The sequence below is a fragment of the Rhamphochromis longiceps genome, linkage group LG5 (assembly GCF_057381845.1).
Source record: "Rhamphochromis longiceps isolate RC_006_pf linkage group LG5, R_longiceps_female_GT1.1, whole genome shotgun sequence".
NCBI lineage: Eukaryota > Metazoa > Chordata > Actinopteri > Cichliformes > Cichlidae > Rhamphochromis > Rhamphochromis longiceps.
Genome location: NC_140561.1, coordinates 22,758,947 through 22,776,102, shown reverse-complemented (window position 1 = coordinate 22,776,102; position 17,156 = coordinate 22,758,947). Strand labels below are relative to the sequence as shown.

Genomic DNA, 17,156 nt, shown 5'->3' with positions numbered 1-17,156 from the left:
TAGCTTTTCACTATTGGTGAATTTGAGTAATATTATTGTCTCAGAACAAAAAAAGTTTATTTGCAAGTATGAACAGTTTTTTTAAAACAGTATGAATGTGACAAGGACTGGAGTACGGAGCCACACAAGGGACAGAAAAAAAAATTAAGATGAACTTTTGCGAGTGCTCACAAAACTTCTGCAAGATCTCGCAAATGTTTTGGGCGCATCCTTCAGAGGCCACCGGCTCGTCGACCAGGAGGTCGAGGCACAATGTGCCGGGAGTGCGGTGTTCCCCCTGGTTGTAATGAGCCTAGCTTTTTTAAAATATGTGATGTCTTGATGAACCGAGCAGATTTTTTTTTCTTTTGGGGGGGGGGTATATATATATATATATATATATATATATATATATATATATATATATATATATATATATATATATACACCCAGCACGCCCCTGCGGGCGGTTTTATCCTTCAAGCTCGGGTCCTCTACCAGAGGCCTGGGAGCTTGAGGGTCCTGCGCAGTATCTTAGCTGTTCCCAGGACTGCGCTCTTCTGGACAGAGATCTCCGATGTTATTCCCGGGATCTGCTGGAGCCATTCGCCTAGCTTGGGAGTCACCGCACCTAGTGCTCCGATTACCACGGGGACCACCGTTACCTTCACCCTCCACATCCTCTCGAGCTCTTCTCTGAGCCCTTGGTATTTCTCCAGCTTCTCGTGTTCCTTCTTCCTGATATTGCTGTCATTCGGAACCGCTACATCGATCACTACGGCCGTCTTCTTCTGTTTGTCTACCACCACTATGTCCGGTTGGTTAGCCACCACCATTTTGTCCGTCTGTATCTGGAAGTCCCACAGGATCTTAGCTCGGTCATTCTCCACCACCCTTGGGGGCATCTCCCATTTTGACCTCGGGACTTCCAGATTATACTCGGCACAGATGTTCCTGTACACTATGCCGGCCACTTGGTTATGGCGTTCCATGTATGCCTTGCCTGCTAGCATCTTGCACCCTGCTGTTATGTGCTGGATTGTCTCTGGGGCATCTTTACACAGCCTGCACCTGGGGTCTTGCCTGGTGTGATAGACCCCAGCCTCTATGGATCTTGTGCTCAGAGCTTGTTCTTGTGCTGCCATGATTAGTGCCTCTGTGCTGTCTTTCAGTCCAGCTTTGTCCAGCCACTGGTAGGATTTCTGGATATCAGCCACCTCCTCTATCTGCCGGTGGTACATACCGTGCAGGGGCCTGTCCTTCTATGATGGTTCCTCGTCTCCCTCCTCTTTCTTGGGTTTCTGCTGCCTGAGGTATTCACTGAGCACTCGGTCAGTTGGGGCCATCTTCCCAATGTATTCTTGGATGTTCGTTGTCTCATCCTGGACTGTGGTGCTGACACTCACCAGTCCCCGGCCCCCTTCCTTCCGCTTAGCGTACAGCCTCAGGGTGCTGGACTTGGGGTGAAACCCTCCATGCATGGTAAGGAGCTTTCTTGTCTTTATGTCAGTGGCTTCTATCTCCTCCTTTGGCCAGCCTATTATCCCAGCAGGGTACCTGATCACGGGCAGGGCGTACGTGTTGATGGCCCGGATCTTGTTCTTACCATTCAGCTGACTCCTCAGGACTTGCCTGACCCTCTGCAGGTACTTGGTGGTTGCAGCTTTTCTAGCGGCCTCTTCATGGTTCCCATTCGCCTGCGGGATCCCCAGGTACTTGTAACTGTCCTCTATGTCTGCAATGTTGCCTTCTGGTAGTTCAATCCCCTCAGTTCTGACTACCTTCCCTCTCTTTGTTACCATCCGGCTACACTTCTCCAGTCCGAACGACATTCCAATGTCATTGCTGTATAGCCTGGTAGTGTGGATCAGTGAATCGATGTCTCGTTCACTCTTGGCATACAGCTTGATGTCATCCATGTACAGGAGGTGGCTGACAACTGCTTCGTTCCGTAGTCGGTATCCGTAGCCAGTCTTGTTAATGATCTCACTGAGGGGGTTCAGGCCTATGCAGAACAGCAGTGGGGACAGAGCATCTCCTTGGTAGATCCCGCACTTGATGGTGACTTGTGCTATGGGCTTGGAGTTGGCCTCTAGTGTTGTACGCCACATCCCCATTGAGTTCCTGATGAAGGCTCTTAGGGTCCCATTGATCTTGTACAATTCTAGGCATTCCAGTATCCAGCTGTGGGGCATTGAGTCATAGGCCTTCTTGTAATCAATCCAGGCAGTGCACAGGTTGGTCAGTCTGGTCTTGCAGTCTCGGCTGATTGTTCTGTCTACCAGTAGCTGGTGTTTTGCGCCTCTGGTATTCTTGCCAATCCCTTTCTGTGTCCCGCTCATGTATTGACCCATGTGCCTGTTCATCTTAGCCGATATGATGCCTGACAGGAGCTTCCATGTAGTACTGAGGCAGGTTATTGGTCGGTAGTTGGAGGGGACCGGTCCCTTCTTGGGGTCCTTGGGGATCAGGACCGTCCGACCTTCGGTTAGCCATTCCGGGTGTCTCTCGTTAACTAGCAGCTGGTTCATTTGTGCTGCCAGACGCTCGTGGAGTGCAGTCAGCTTCTTTAGCCAGTAGGCGTGAACCATGTCGGGCCCTGGTGCTGTCCAACTCTTCATACTGGAGACCCTTTCTTGGATATCTGCCACTGTGATGGTTACTGGACCCTGTTCAGGGAGGTCGCTGTGGTCTGCCCTCAGATCCACTAGCCACTGAGCATTGCCGTTATGGGTTGCGTCCTTCTCCCATATGCTCTTCCAGTATTGCTCCGTCTCCAGCCTTGGTGGTGCTGTTCTCTTATTGTTCCCTTGCCACTGAGAGTACACCTTTGCTGGTTCTGTGGAGAACAGCTGGTTTATTCTCCTGCCTTCTATCTCTCTGGTGTACCTCCTCAAGCGGCTGGCCAAGGCTATGAGTCTTTGCTTGGCAGTCTCCAAGGCCTCAGGTATGGACAGCTTGCTGTATTTCTTATATACATATATATATATATATATATATATATATATATATATATATATATATATATATATATACAAACTATTATGTCTCAACCAAGTACTGTATGTTTTTTATATTTTCGGTAGTGTGTCACACAAACAGCAAATGTTGTCAAAAAAGTAAGAAATCTTTGGGGGTGCTTTGATTCATTTTGGGCTAAAGACGGCCCTGCCTGAAAATATAATAAAAGTTTATTTTGCGACCCAGAAAGAGTAATATTAAAACTAAGTAGCTGCCGCCATTGTTGGAAACTGGAACTGGCTGGGCCACGCTATGAATTCTGCGATATGGTTTTTCAATTTTGTTGTCCGGGTGGAAAATCGGGAGAAATTCGGGAGAATGGTGGCTCCGGGAGATTTTTGGGAGGAGCACTGAAATTCGGGATTCTCCCGGAAAAATCGGGAGGGCTGGCATGTATGTACTGGAGACGTCTGGGAAAGCATGAAAAAAAGAGAGATGTGATGTAAATTTTTGTCAAAAATGTCATTTATGACCGGCACCTACCAAGTGATTTGCTATGGGAGGTAATAAAATCTATTACAATTATAAATTTTATCACATTTAATTCAATTCAATTTTATTTATATAGCGCCAAATCACAACAACAGTTGCCTCAAGGCGCTTTATATTATACAGTAGATCCTACAATAATAGATACTGAGAAAACCCCAAAAATCATATGATAGGGGATCATAGTGGGAAGGAAAAACTCCCTTTTAACAGGAAGTTTTGGGCACACGTTGTTTTCATAACTGCTTTTGTGTGTGTGTGTGTGTGTGTGTGTGTGTGTGTGTGTGTGTGTGTGTGTGTGTGTGTGTGTGTGTGTGTGTGTGTGTGTAAACAATATTTAACTTTTCACCATTGTGCCCATGAGGCCCTGCAACATTTTGCTGCTCAGCCAGACACCCAACACAAACAACAGGGCATTTACAATGGTACCAGTGCAGCTTTGGATATATGTTTGCAGAGTCCATAAAACAGCTGAAAAAACTCTGGAAGAACAATGGGCTTTAAATTCTGCCCCAGAACTGAAGCTCTACCGGTTAAAAGTCGTGAAGTTTCTAAACTGCTAACAACCAGAGTCACTTTGACAACCTCTGACTGGGCAGTATTGATTTTGACTGTCACCCCCAAGATTAATACGAGCCTGAGAGAGATGCATCAATAAGGAGCGGCCCAGACCAGAGATGAGCAGACAGATAAAAAAAAAAAGACATCATCAAAAACTGTCAGTACCAGGCTCTAATCCAGAGTCCAAACTTTTTCTATCAGTGTCTTTGGAAAAAGTAATGGCTATTTCCTTGGTTTCTTTGGTTACTTTTCCTCGTAAAATAAAAAGACAAAGCTGCTTTTCAGGCAATATCCCCACTCTGGGCAGGTTGGTGTGAGGTCTATCAATAAATAGCCATGCGGTTCTTTGGTGGTGTCTTCAAAACTCTCCAAGAAGAAATGTTGGAGTCCAGGAAATATTTAACAAGCTAACGTATTAATCTGTTATTAAATGTGGAGGTTTTGAATAACAGTACGTAAGTACTGTTCATCCTGATGGTTTTTCTGTGTTTACCTTGCAAAAATACAAAACGACTGAGCATCATGACACTAATGTTTTTATGGTGTCTGTAATGTGTAAAAATACAGACCACCTTTGGTTGATTTAAGTTTGACAAATGACATTGCCCAAAAAACCAAAATGATCCTGGTGCGAGGGAAACAAACTTTCATCTTCAAACAAATTAGGCAAGCCTTTAATGAATTTAATCCTGGCCATCTTGGCCATGAAACGTGAACATGAAGAAACCATAGATGACCTGGACAGTGTTGGAGTCATCATCAAAGGTGTAAGTGCTTTACAACCTTGTTAGCATTGCACATGCCCTTACCATTTTATTTGGCCACATGTATTCATTGGACTTACCCAATGAATACATGTGGCCACAAATGTTTGTGGTTGAAGAAATTCTGGAACATTCCTGGATGGGATCTGGCCTTAACAAAGGCTCAAAACTAAACGAAAACAATTTGAGGGAATGTGTAGACAAGATATGGTAAGTAGACTGTGGAGGATTAAAGACCTTCTGTAAACCTTGTCATACAAACTCCCAGTCAGAATATCATGCAGGGACCACCAGAGTCCAGAATAAACCGGATAAGAGGTCAGTATCACCAAACCTTTATACAATTTTATGACTAAAAAGGATTTGCAATAAAATGTGACTATCACAGTGAAAGGCCACTAATGATTTACAGAGTACTTTTAATGGTGCAACCTGCCAGCAATGTAGCATCACCTAATAACTCAATCTAGCCAGCAGAAAAATTATGGGTGCTTTTCTTTAACCAAATCCACCCTAAATAAATGCGATCCCATGGGGACACTTATTACATCCACTAAGTGCTTTGCTAAGGAAATAATTGGTGGCACATTGCTGTGAGGTGTTTGGACATTTCTTAATTAATATTGCAGCAGGTCCAGTTTACATAAAGACAAAACCAAGGAAAAAAGAATCAGTTTTAAAATACGACCCTCACTCTAAAACAAACTAGAGAGAAGAAAAACAGTGGCACAATCACATGTGCAGCCCATCCTCCAACTGACTATGCTTGCTGCACAACATGATTAATGTCCTTTCACTCATTACTTGAATCATACTGAAGGGCAGTATTATCGCAAAGTGCTTGAATGACAACGCGATCTACTCAGCATGGACTTCAAAACATTGTAACATCCCAAAACCACAATTTTCAACGACTACACATCTAAACAGAAGAAGACACTTTCTGCTACTTCCTCTTTTATTACCTTCCTTTGATGCCCTGGGTCCTAAAGCCTTTCCCATTACATAGACATACATTCTGAGACCAACACTGAATAAGTTTCAAAATGCTCTTTTTTTAAACTGATACTTTTTATTTCTTCATGTTTGTAATTCAGCACAGTTCACACTTAATGTTGTGCCACGGAAAAATCTGCCAGTGGCCTCTGCAGGGCAGAGTCAGCAGACATAAGCCAGCAGTTCTTTGTGACAGGAGGGTCGATGCTGTAATCAGTAGCGTTGTCACTACAAAAGGAGAAAAAAAGATTATAGGTGGAATCTTAAACGGCTTTCTGTTTTGAATGAAGAAACTGAAAACATTACAAAAAACGTACCTTGTAACATCTATCTCTTGGTTTTTAATCTTTAGTTTTGTGACAGGAACTTGCTGCACCACCTCATACACTGCAGGCTTTACAGCTGGAAAAAGGGAGTAAAACAATAAAATAGGACCTGACATTTAGAATCAGATACTAAAACAGACCCAGCATCAAGATATTTTTACAGAAAACACCACTGCTGGTTGTAAACGGGTTTTTCTTAACTACTGTATATACACAATTTTCCAGCTCATGCAGTGAATATTCACACATACACAAAAACCTTCCACTCACCTAAAAGTCCTTCAGAGTCGTTGGCCGAGCGATGCTTTTTTAAAACTGGCCAAAGGAATTTGTTGCTATTCTTCTCATGAACTAAGATCACCAGGCGCATCTTTCCAGCTGTAACATGTATTTTCTTGTTGTGCACAACCACTGTCACACTGCAAGGATATGGAGTTTATTTGAACTTTTTAAAGCTCTGTAAAGTTTCTGAGCATTTCACATATTTTGGCAGATTTTTGTTCTGCACATAATACAATAATAATGAAACTTCTGTAATATGAGAGGGTGCACAGGCTGACTCTCATGCCTAAGAGCAAATTCATTTTGAAACTTGAAAGGTTTGCTAGTCTCACAAGATCCCTTTAGTTACACCAGTCAAGACATACTATAGGCCTATTTTTCCACAGGCAACACGTTCAAAGATGCACAGCATCCAACATCAGATGCTCTTTTGCGGGTAATGTGAAGTTGCTCTCCATTCATATTGGAATATCGTTGAATGAGGCAAGTTGTATAGTTTTGTGTGCTGCATTAGAGTAGAAAAGCGCTGTGTAAAAACTGGTCCATTTATCATTGGCTAATGAGTTATCAGTTAAAAGTAATTTGCCAGTAAGTGTGTGGTTTCCCAGTCAGGCCTACCCCTCCTTATCACATCTCATCTTTCCAACTAAATTCCAGGCTTTAAAACAAAATTTCAGAAATTAACAGGTGACATAATTTGATGCTATATCGCCAAAGAAAAAAATAGTTACTCTCAATCGTTTCATATTTATCATAACGTCCTAAATCATAATTTGCTTAGATAAGTAGTAATAGGAGTAATATATTTTTTAAAATTTACCATCTTTTTTAAATCTTTTTTTCTGCAATTAGCAGGCACTGCTGTGATGCCTGCCAAAAGCTGCAGTGGGCTCCTGACAGCCTTGTGTTCAGATTACACTTCCAAAACTATTAAAGGCATTACAAAGGGCCACAATTTTATGGATTATAATGAAATGAAAGATTAAAATTGTTTCCCAAAACAAAGCTAAGGAGAAAGTGACCAAGATGTACAAACACGAACACCAACAAAGACGAATCTTGTAATTCTGAAGATGAGAAGAGTTTCTGTCACTGACAAAAAAAATTGTTCCACTTCTGTGGGTGTACAGAACCTTTAATGTAAGCATGAATTTTAAAAAGCATTATAAGAATAATGTTGTGCAGCCAATTTGCTCTGCATTTGTAAACTATTAACCTTGTTGAAGGGTCTGCTTACCAAACTAGATCTCACTAAAAACATTTCATATGTTTAATCGGTACAAATAAAAATCTGTGATAACTCCATTTGTTGCGTGTTTATTCTCTTGTTCAGTCTGAAACATGTAAGCTAATTTAGGATTCGTCATCTCCTATACTTCTTGGAAAAAGTGAAGTTACATATCTGTATACAATACTGAGAACATGAGTTTGTACCATTATATTGCAAGATTACCTCCCAGCTGTGATGGTATCCTGTCCAGTGTGATGTGCCACTGTCTGTCCTTGTACAGTCACGCCCCTGGAGTCAATCTCAACATGATGGTCAGTTTGGAAGTGTATAAAAATACTGTTGAAGCCTCCATTCACAACTGAATCAAGCTCACCATTCACAAACAGCTCTGGAACAAAAGAGAAATGCAGCTCTTAACACACTTCACAAACTGGGGATTATATTAAAATGCTAATGAGAAATTAGAATAGTAAGATTTTATTATGCATGAAAAGAAAAAATATATCAGGGTTCATTAAATTAGGAAAAGTTAACACTACTGACCCTCACTGGGATGGTGAAGTAGTTTAAGTTGTAGTGAGCCACTGACATCAAAGCACAATGGAACAGTCTGATTCTCAGTGTTTATTAAAAACCTGTGAAGAAGAGGAACTAGATACACATAGACACACTGAGTCAGTATATAGAAACTCTGTTCCTCAAAATAAAAAGCTTAACATTCAACACCAACTTTACTGTTTTCACATATTAGTCACTTTACTTCTTTTGGGTAGTAAACATTGAAAAAACAAATTCAGGTTTTTTTAAACATGGAAATTAATTTTTATAAATCTATAAAAGAACAACACCTCATGCCACAGATACACAGTTTTAGAAAATAGACTAAATACAAATCATTTTCTTTGTTTAAGTAATCATGTGAGGAAGTATCTGGATGATATGTTTTTGTTTACATTTTAACCTGTAGATGCCATTTACAAAATCCTCTCTGAGGATCTATCTTTATACTATCAATAAAATACAATACCATCAGTTGCCTGTGGGACATTGGCAGCTATAGAGAAGAACGGGACCACATGGACACGGGAAGCAGGACCTACAAACAAATTTAGACAATAGTTACGCACCGTAATATTGCAAAGCTCTGATGGATATTGTATGACTTTGGACAAAACATGTATGTTCTTATATTAAACATCAAGCAATAAATACACACTTTGTTCTATGGCAAATATTTACATTAACAAAAACAATTTCCTTTGTTTAAGTCAGTGGTGTCCAAATCCAGGCCTCAAGGGCTGGTGTCTTGCAGGGTTTAGATGTGTCCTTGATCTGACACAGCTGATTTAAGTCCTCAACATGTCTTGAAGTTCAGGTGTGTAGACCCAGGGTGAGATCTAAAACCTGCAGGACACCGGCCCTCAAAGCCTGGAGTTGGCCAAGCCTGCTTTAAGTCATCAGTTGGGGAAGTATCATGAGTTTAACCTGGAGATGCCATGTATAAAATCCCCTGTAAAATCTTTAATTCTATCAAAAGAAAAAAGAAAGTATGCCATCCATGCAATACTATACCTTTAGGTGCCAGTGGAAAATGACTAGAAGTGTCTAGAAGTCCACTCCTGAGTGTAACTACAAAAAAATTCAGACAACATTAGTTACGCACAAGAATTTTGTAAAGCTCTGGTGAATTTTGTATAACTTCAGACATCACTGTTTTCATATTCAACCTCAAACAAAAAACACACTTAATGTGATTCTAATGATTTCTATTATTTGATAACATCTTGTAACTGCTCTATATAGCTGAAAATTAAGATGTGCACACACAAAAAAGAGAAATGAAAGAAGTAAGGAGTGGATTTTAATTGAAGGAGCCAGACATAGTTTGGACCTCTAAAACATAAAAAGGAAAAAAAGTCATACAAATCCTATTCATATGAAAGACACGTCTTGTATTTTCAGTATGTCATCCATGCAATACTATACCACGAGTGTTTTTCTTTAAAACACGAACAGGGGCCTGATGCCTGGGGGGTTTAACAGGAGCATGTTTGAACTTGACCATACCAGTACCTACAAAAAAATTCAGACAACATTAGTTACATACAAGAATATCACAAAAGTCTGGTGAATACTGTATGGCTTCAGACAATACATCACTAAAAGCTCAAAAGGAAAAATAATAATAATAAAAACCAAATCGTGTAAAAAAGAACAAAAAAAAAAACTTCTTGTATTTTCAATATACCATCCATGCAATACAATGTAAAAATACGCTTTATACCTTGAACAGGAACATGTTGGATCCTGGTCCTGCGGTTAACAGGAACTACAAAAAATTCAGACAAGAATATTGCAAAGTTCTGGCAAATATTGTATGATTTCAGGCAAGGCATCACTATTCTCATATTTAATCACCAACAAAACACTAAATAGAAACTTTACTTGTAATAATTTCTATTATTACAAGTAATAATAAAAATTAATAATTTATATTATTACATAACTGTTTAGTTTTCAATTTTTCTACATTTTCTAGTAGTTAAATTATAAATACTCAATGGTTCTCTTTTATGTGACAGAGAAACAACAAATAATTAAGTGAATTGATCCAAATTAAATACTTGAATTTTAATAATCTTTTAATAACCTCCAGTGAAATGCCTTCTCTGTGGTGTTTCACCTTCCTTGGGTTTATGAAGCACATCTGTGTTCTCTCCGGGAGGCTTTGTAACCACCATGGATGTGAGAGGGGTCACAAAACTGTACCTCAGTGACAGCTCCAAAGCCTCCTTCTTCACTTTCTCTTTCTCAGTTTCAGATAACTGAAGCCTGTGTCACAAAGGATTAAACGAATAAGGGGTTTGACACAGAAATCAAATGTAATTAAGTAATTAAAAAAAAATGTTTCCATGTCCAAAGATAATCCAGTGTTTTGAAAATATTGATATAGGGTTACAAACCTGAAAGGCTGTTTGAATTATGAACATGGATAAATTAATATACTACTTCCTTCAAGAAGGATTTGCAGCTGTATCGCAACAGCTGTGACACCCCAGAGTTAAAGAAATAAATTTACTTTGGAAACCAGCCTTTAGTCCAGAGTCAACCGGTTAAAAAGTACACAAATAAATTAAATAGAATATGGTGGTAAGATTGTTACCATCTCATATCACCATTAAAACTGGAAACTGTGCAGTATTTTCCTAACAAATATATAAAGGTGTGTAAAACAGAATCTTTTGGGCCTTGGACTGAACAAACCATTTCTTCTTCAGGCTCAGGTAAATTATGATGAGCCTTACCCGAAATCTCAGCTTTGCTGTGCCAATCAACAACTACCCTTTAAAATAAGCTCATCACCTGAAAAGAAAAAAAGTGGAAAGATGTTGTAAGTCAAACTCACTCTTTGTCCAGAAGCTGTTTAACTGTGAGGTACGCCCAAACCCTCTGGATACGGTCATCAGACACTGTTCCAGTGGATTCCACGGTTTCATTTGGGTTAGAGAACATTATTCTTCTATTACTCTGTAATAAATTAATTGTAACGTCAGTCTATCACAAAAAAGGTTTTGAGAAGAGTTCTGCTGATGAGTCCTGTGGATTGATTCTTACTGAAATAGCCACAACTTGAGGGGTGAAGGTTTCAATGTTATTATCTGTGATCTCACCGGCTACCACAATCTCAGAACCATTATAATACTGACTGAAGTTAGTCTGGGTTAGATTGGTCCCACCAACATAGATCATTGTCACATCTGTCAGTAGAGGTGTGGCCACCTCTTCATAGAAACCCTGTTGACATACAGTGTGGAAGTGATACAAATCATGCTCTTTTTTCTTTCAATTCTCAAGGGTTTCAAATCACATAAAAGAAGAGCATGCATAATTTAAATACCTTCAGCTGTAAATCAGCATCAGAGTCTTCATAAATCCGTCGTGCCACACCGTTATTTTGCAGCGACATTTTCTCAAGGAAATTAAAATCAACATCAAAACCGAAACCGAGACAGTACAGTGGGAATTTGCCTGCAATAGCCTGTCTTACATTTGACTGGATTTTCTCCAGATTTGTCACCCCTGAAAAAAGACAAGACATACCCAGTTCAGCTCAGAAACAATGTAGTCTCATAATTCATAATAAATCAGGACTTTTAACCACAATAAGCTCATAAAGATCTCGGTTTCATGAAATATTTGTGTACATTTGTTTACAGATGTGTTTTATTACAACCTGAGGTTGGGTCTCCATCTGTGAGAAGTATAAGGATAGATGCTGAACCTTCTCTGTTATGTGCATTCAGCATACGTGCTCCTTGCAGCACTGCTTCATTTATGTTTGTGGCTGAAATGCAACAACAACAAATGCATTTTCAGTACTGCTATTCTCCTCCCAACTGTTGATATTCCAAAATGTGTATTTACTGCAACTTCTCACATCCTCTAGCTTGTATATTGCTTGCAAAGTTTTTGGCACTTTCCAGGTTTTTGCTGTTGGCCTGAACGAGTTCTCGCTTCCAGTAAGAAATTCTGTCATCAAAAGTGATCAGACCAAAGTGATCATCTTCTGCCAGATCATTCAGAATGTGGATTAATGCGGTCTTAGTCTGGGTAAGAAAACATAATTCATGGCTATATATTGTTTTTCTTTTCATTAAAAATGTAAAAAAAAGAGAAAAATGTATAAAATCATATCAGAAACTGACCCTTCAAATACTTTACCTGCTCAATTTTTCTGCCCTCCATTGAGCCACTTTGATCAATAACAAAGACGACATTTTTTGGTATCCGTGGAAGATCAGATGGAGCAAAATGATGAACAAAGTACCCGTCAGATTTCTAAGGCGGCGTTATGAAAAAAAACAAAAAACAAAACTTGATTGGTTATAGGATTATTCAAGAAGCTTTTTAGCCCAAGTCATACGGTTTGTGTTGCTAAAAGACCAGGGTTTACCTTGATGTGTCCCAGTCCATTATCCCTGTTAACGTCGTAAACTATAACCAGATCTCCATTCATACCCTGATCTCCACAGCTGTCACACATTTTCTGTTGGTCGACTGTTGGATAGAAATACACCCACGCCTGGAAACAGAGTGAATCACAGAGTTTAGGAACTTGAAAGAGAGAGATGTCAGTGATTTTATTTTCTGTATACATGGTCTGCTGAAAATGTAAATGCAAACAGAATTAAATGATTAGTAAACTACTGAAATTATGTTTTTGAATTGTGAATTTGTGAATTATAAGGACCCAAGATGCGGCAGCAGTGGTGCAAGTGACTTTATTTACCAACAGTGGATACAACAGAGATGGCGAGGGTGAAACATGAAACTAAGAAAACCTAAACTGGAAAAACTAACTGAAACTAACCGGAAAGAGATATGCAGGGAGGCACAGGAAAATACACAGGAAGACGGACGGAGAGAAGCAGACGACCCAGCAACGAGGACGAGGGAACACACACTTACACACACCAGTAATCAGGGCATGGGAAACAGGAGGGAAACACACTTGGGAGACATAACTGCTGACGAGGCAGGGGAAACGTAAACAGAACACACTGACATCAGACAGAGACCTTCTAAGTAAAACAGGAAACACACCGACTGAACACGACACACACCAACTAAACACAGACTGGAGGACACCGACATAGGAACATGAAATGTGAAACAGAAGAGTACAAAAACCCAAGATAACCAAAACCACAGAATAATAATAAACTTAACATAAACACGGAGTCACAGACTCTGGACCATGACAATATGTATTTGAACCACTGCATCGTGAATACTTCAGAAAACCAAAAACACTTCACTGCTGCAAAGACAAATGTGGGTTAAAACTTAGCCATGTACAGAAAAAAACATATTAAGAAGATTTAGAAACCAGCCTCTTTTCTAGTCTCTTTGGGCTGTTTTTTCTCTGCTTTGTGTTCATCTGTAAACACTAAAAGCAAGACTGTCTTCATCCGCAATATGATAGGGATCTGTGTTTGTGTGTGGGACTGTAGCCTCAGGTTTCTGTTGTTTTCTGGTAATTATGTAACTGTTTCAGGTCATTTTATGGAGTGATGATAACGTAATTTAACAAGTAATGTAACAAGTAATGTAACAAATTACCTTCTCCTGCAAGTAAGAAAGTAATGTTCTACATTACTGTTTTTTTGTTAAGTATTGTGTGATAGTTGATTTTTCTTGAGTAATGACCCAAACACTGGTGCTGACAGCATTTTTCTAGTCCAATCATTTTCTTCCAAACCTTTTATGAGCCAATCAGACTTTGTTTGGTGTGTTTTAAAATCTCAGTTCTCTTCTGCCATTCATTCATCCAGCCTGTCTCATCACCATGTCCACCTCCGACTGATCATTCAGAGGCGCATCCATGTCTCCATCTTCACCTTCACCTTCACTGGCATCTAGAATCCATGGGGATCCTGCCCTTATGCCTATCATTGCTGGGACCTCATTATACTATGATGGTTCATCAGAATCTAATCGCCAAATAATTATTAATCCAATTCTGTATCTCATGTAAATTCTGTAAATCATGTTCAGTTCTTCCAAGTGATCTCTAGTTAATAAACTGCTGTAGGATTTTTACGATTTGGAAGCACGATGTGCTGCCATCTACATTACGCCAGACATCAGAACTTTGCTAGCATTTGTGTTGTGTACAAGGATGAGAAATGAGCCATAATGTTGGAAGAAATATCATTGTTACCATAATGGTTATTTGTGCATTTTACTCATTTTATAGTCATTCATTTTACACTGAGATCAAGCTCCCTCTTACTGCAAATGAATAACAACCTGTTAGTACCTCAAACTGTCTCTTGTTAGAAAGCTCGTGTTTTTTTTACTGTTCTGCAACAAAAAAGATTTCAGTACCTGTTTATCTGCATGTGTTTTGGTGATGGCATTAGCGAGGGCATTGGTGCTCAGGCCTCCTTTCACATTGATGAAACTGATGCCAGCTTCCTCGTGAATGTACACATCCACCTGGTAATAAATACAATATAATAAAAATAAAAGATCTCATCATGTGTGATGTTATCTCAGCATTTTCCACTAATAGATACCAATAAGACAGTCACCTTGAAGTCACTGACAGGCTGTGTGGGTCGAGCATGAATTTGCAGCTCGTACTTGCCACGTGTTCGTTTCATTAATTCCTCATATGTGAGTTCAAAAGTGACCTTTTTGTGAGCAGCCACAGTTACAGAGGTCTTAAATTCCTCCAGTGTCCTCCCTACAGAACTAAAGCAGAAAAAAATGATCTCACTAAATTGCGATTATGGCTGTAGTTTGGACCTGAGCAGAGAATAAGATTAACTAAATATATTTTCCTATTCGCATTAACATTATTTTAGAGAAATGAAGAAAGAAGAGAAAACACAAGAACAGACCAAACTAATTTTGAATGACAGAAATATTTTCTTTTTCTTCTTTTTTATCCAAAGGAACACTCAGTGTATTTGTACAATACCTATCATTTAATCATTTAGTTAATACCTGACAAGTCCAGCACTTTCACCACGGGACACAGCTTCAGTGTACTGCTGCTGAGCTTGCTCCTTAGCTTTCACAACACCATCATAAACCTGGCCATCGATAAACCTGAAAAGGACCAAGAAAAGCCCTTGTGTAAATGCACACACTACTGAGTATCCTGTCATTTATTCTTCACTGTAGAATTCATTATTTGCAAATATCTCTGGATGGTTACACATTATTTTAACTTCACACACATTCGAAATTTACTGATGAAGGCATTCTTGGGAATCTGAACATGAAATTCAATTTCCTTTGACTCGTTCATACGATTGGCCACACGGCTTGTGATGACAGTGGTGGCATAACGACTGGTCACTGTGGAGTTGATGTGAAAGCTGTAGATGTCCCAGTCATCCTGAGCAAACACAGGGGGCACATTTCACCGAAAACATAATGGTTAACTGAGCTTAGCAGCTGACCAAAGGTCAAATTTAGCAGAAAAATAATTTGTTTTTGGATGATATCATCGCCATGAGGGAAATAGATACACATCCACACCATAAATGTGACTGGTTATGTGCTGAAAAACATCAACACATGGAAATAAATGAATTAATAGAATCACCAGCTGACACACTGCAGCTGCTGGGTGCAATAAATTATCAAATATTTATTGCAACCTGATAAATGCCAACAGTTCACCAGGATGCAGTAAATACATGGAAACAGAGTTTTACACTGTGCTATGTGTTGATTTTTGTTTTGTTTTGTTTTGTTTTGTTTTTGTGGATGATGATAAATCGCTTAATCTAGCACTAACCATCACTGTTATTAAATGTATATCTTTAAACATTAAAATGAGCTAATAGACTACTTTATACTCTGACTCTAGACAAAGGATACAGTAAACATGCACACATTCAGGATTTCTTCACTTCAGGTGTCATTACATTATCTTCTATCTGTTACTTAAAGGCTTAAGCTTATTCCAGTCCTTATGTTAAATTATTATCATGTAATAGGACCAACATGAAGTAACCCTGGAGGAAGAAGTCAAAAGGACCTTCACCCTGCAAAGTTCAGTGTATTTCACCTGACTGAAAGACGCCAAGAGAGATAAAAATCAATGTACCTCATAAATCTCTTGTTATCTGTGAAGTATAAATAGCACTTTTTAAGGATTTTGTTACATTGAAATACTGTTGCTGCCCTTTATGTGTACTGAACTTACCTTGTTTGGCTGTGTGGAAGCCAAAACCAGCAGGAATATGATGAAGGTGATTTGCACCACGGTTCTCCCCATGACGCCTCCAACCAAAATGCCAGCAAAACAGCCAAAACACTCTTTTGAACTCAAACAAGGACAGCGTTATTGTGTACCTATTTTTTTAAAGTTCAAACTCTGTTTTCCCTATCTCCAGTTTCAACAACTGTCTGTGACAAAAACACCCACTCGCATAAGTAAATCAGTAATTTACCAGAAGTCCAGCAGTTTCTGTGGGAGTTCATGTTTACATTGAGGGTCAAACCTTTGCACTTTACCAGGACTTTGGTCCCACGGCTGTCTTTTCATTAGTGACAGGAAATTCTGTTTCCTGTCTTGGCAATAATTTGTCTTTCCATTACTAGTGACTGTAACTAATAATGTTTTGTTTAGGGCAAAATATATATTTATGACTTAAAGTATGTAGTTGAGACTGTGCCATTCTGAAACCATCTGAAAGGTGCTGGGAAAAACAGCCTTGAAGGTTTCATTGCAAGCATTAGATAAAGCATTCATCACTGGCATGAATATCATGGTTATTTGGGGCTTTTAATGATTTACTTGAAAAGTTCTTTTTCCAAGGTTGAATACAGCATTCATCTTTAACGACTTTAAAAAGCATGAATTGGATTATTTTTTAAATTTATTTTAAATTTTATCTAATCCACACAGTGTCAAATCTATACATACACCATCATTAATATTTGGTTTAAAGTCGTTTCGCAAATTGAACCCAAGCCAAATGC

The 17,156-nt window shown here is 39.3% G+C and overlaps 1 protein-coding gene across 1 annotated transcript; it reads right to left on the bottom strand.

The window, feature by feature from the left end:
• Positions 1 to 5,851: 5,851 nt before the first annotated feature.
• Positions 5,852 to 16,563, bottom strand: LOC146670008 (inter-alpha-trypsin inhibitor heavy chain H3-like). Its single transcript, XM_085406686.1, has 22 exons — positions 16,378 to 16,563; positions 15,401 to 15,561; positions 15,165 to 15,269; positions 14,747 to 14,909; positions 14,541 to 14,651; positions 12,604 to 12,732; positions 12,372 to 12,488; positions 12,088 to 12,256; positions 11,884 to 11,994; positions 11,548 to 11,729; positions 11,265 to 11,444; positions 11,056 to 11,177; positions 10,300 to 10,481; positions 9,934 to 9,978; positions 9,636 to 9,722; positions 9,222 to 9,278; positions 8,677 to 8,745; positions 8,193 to 8,300; positions 7,872 to 8,037; positions 6,407 to 6,555; positions 6,128 to 6,212; positions 5,852 to 6,038 (listed from the first exon to the last, which is right to left on the bottom strand). The coding sequence occupies exons 1-22, from the start codon at positions 16,447 to 16,449 to the stop codon at positions 5,924 to 5,926; spliced, it is 2,685 nt and encodes an 894-aa protein (XP_085262812.1). The 5' UTR covers positions 16,450 to 16,563; the 3' UTR covers positions 5,852 to 5,923.
• Between the last annotated feature and the right edge of the window lie 593 nt (positions 16,564 to 17,156).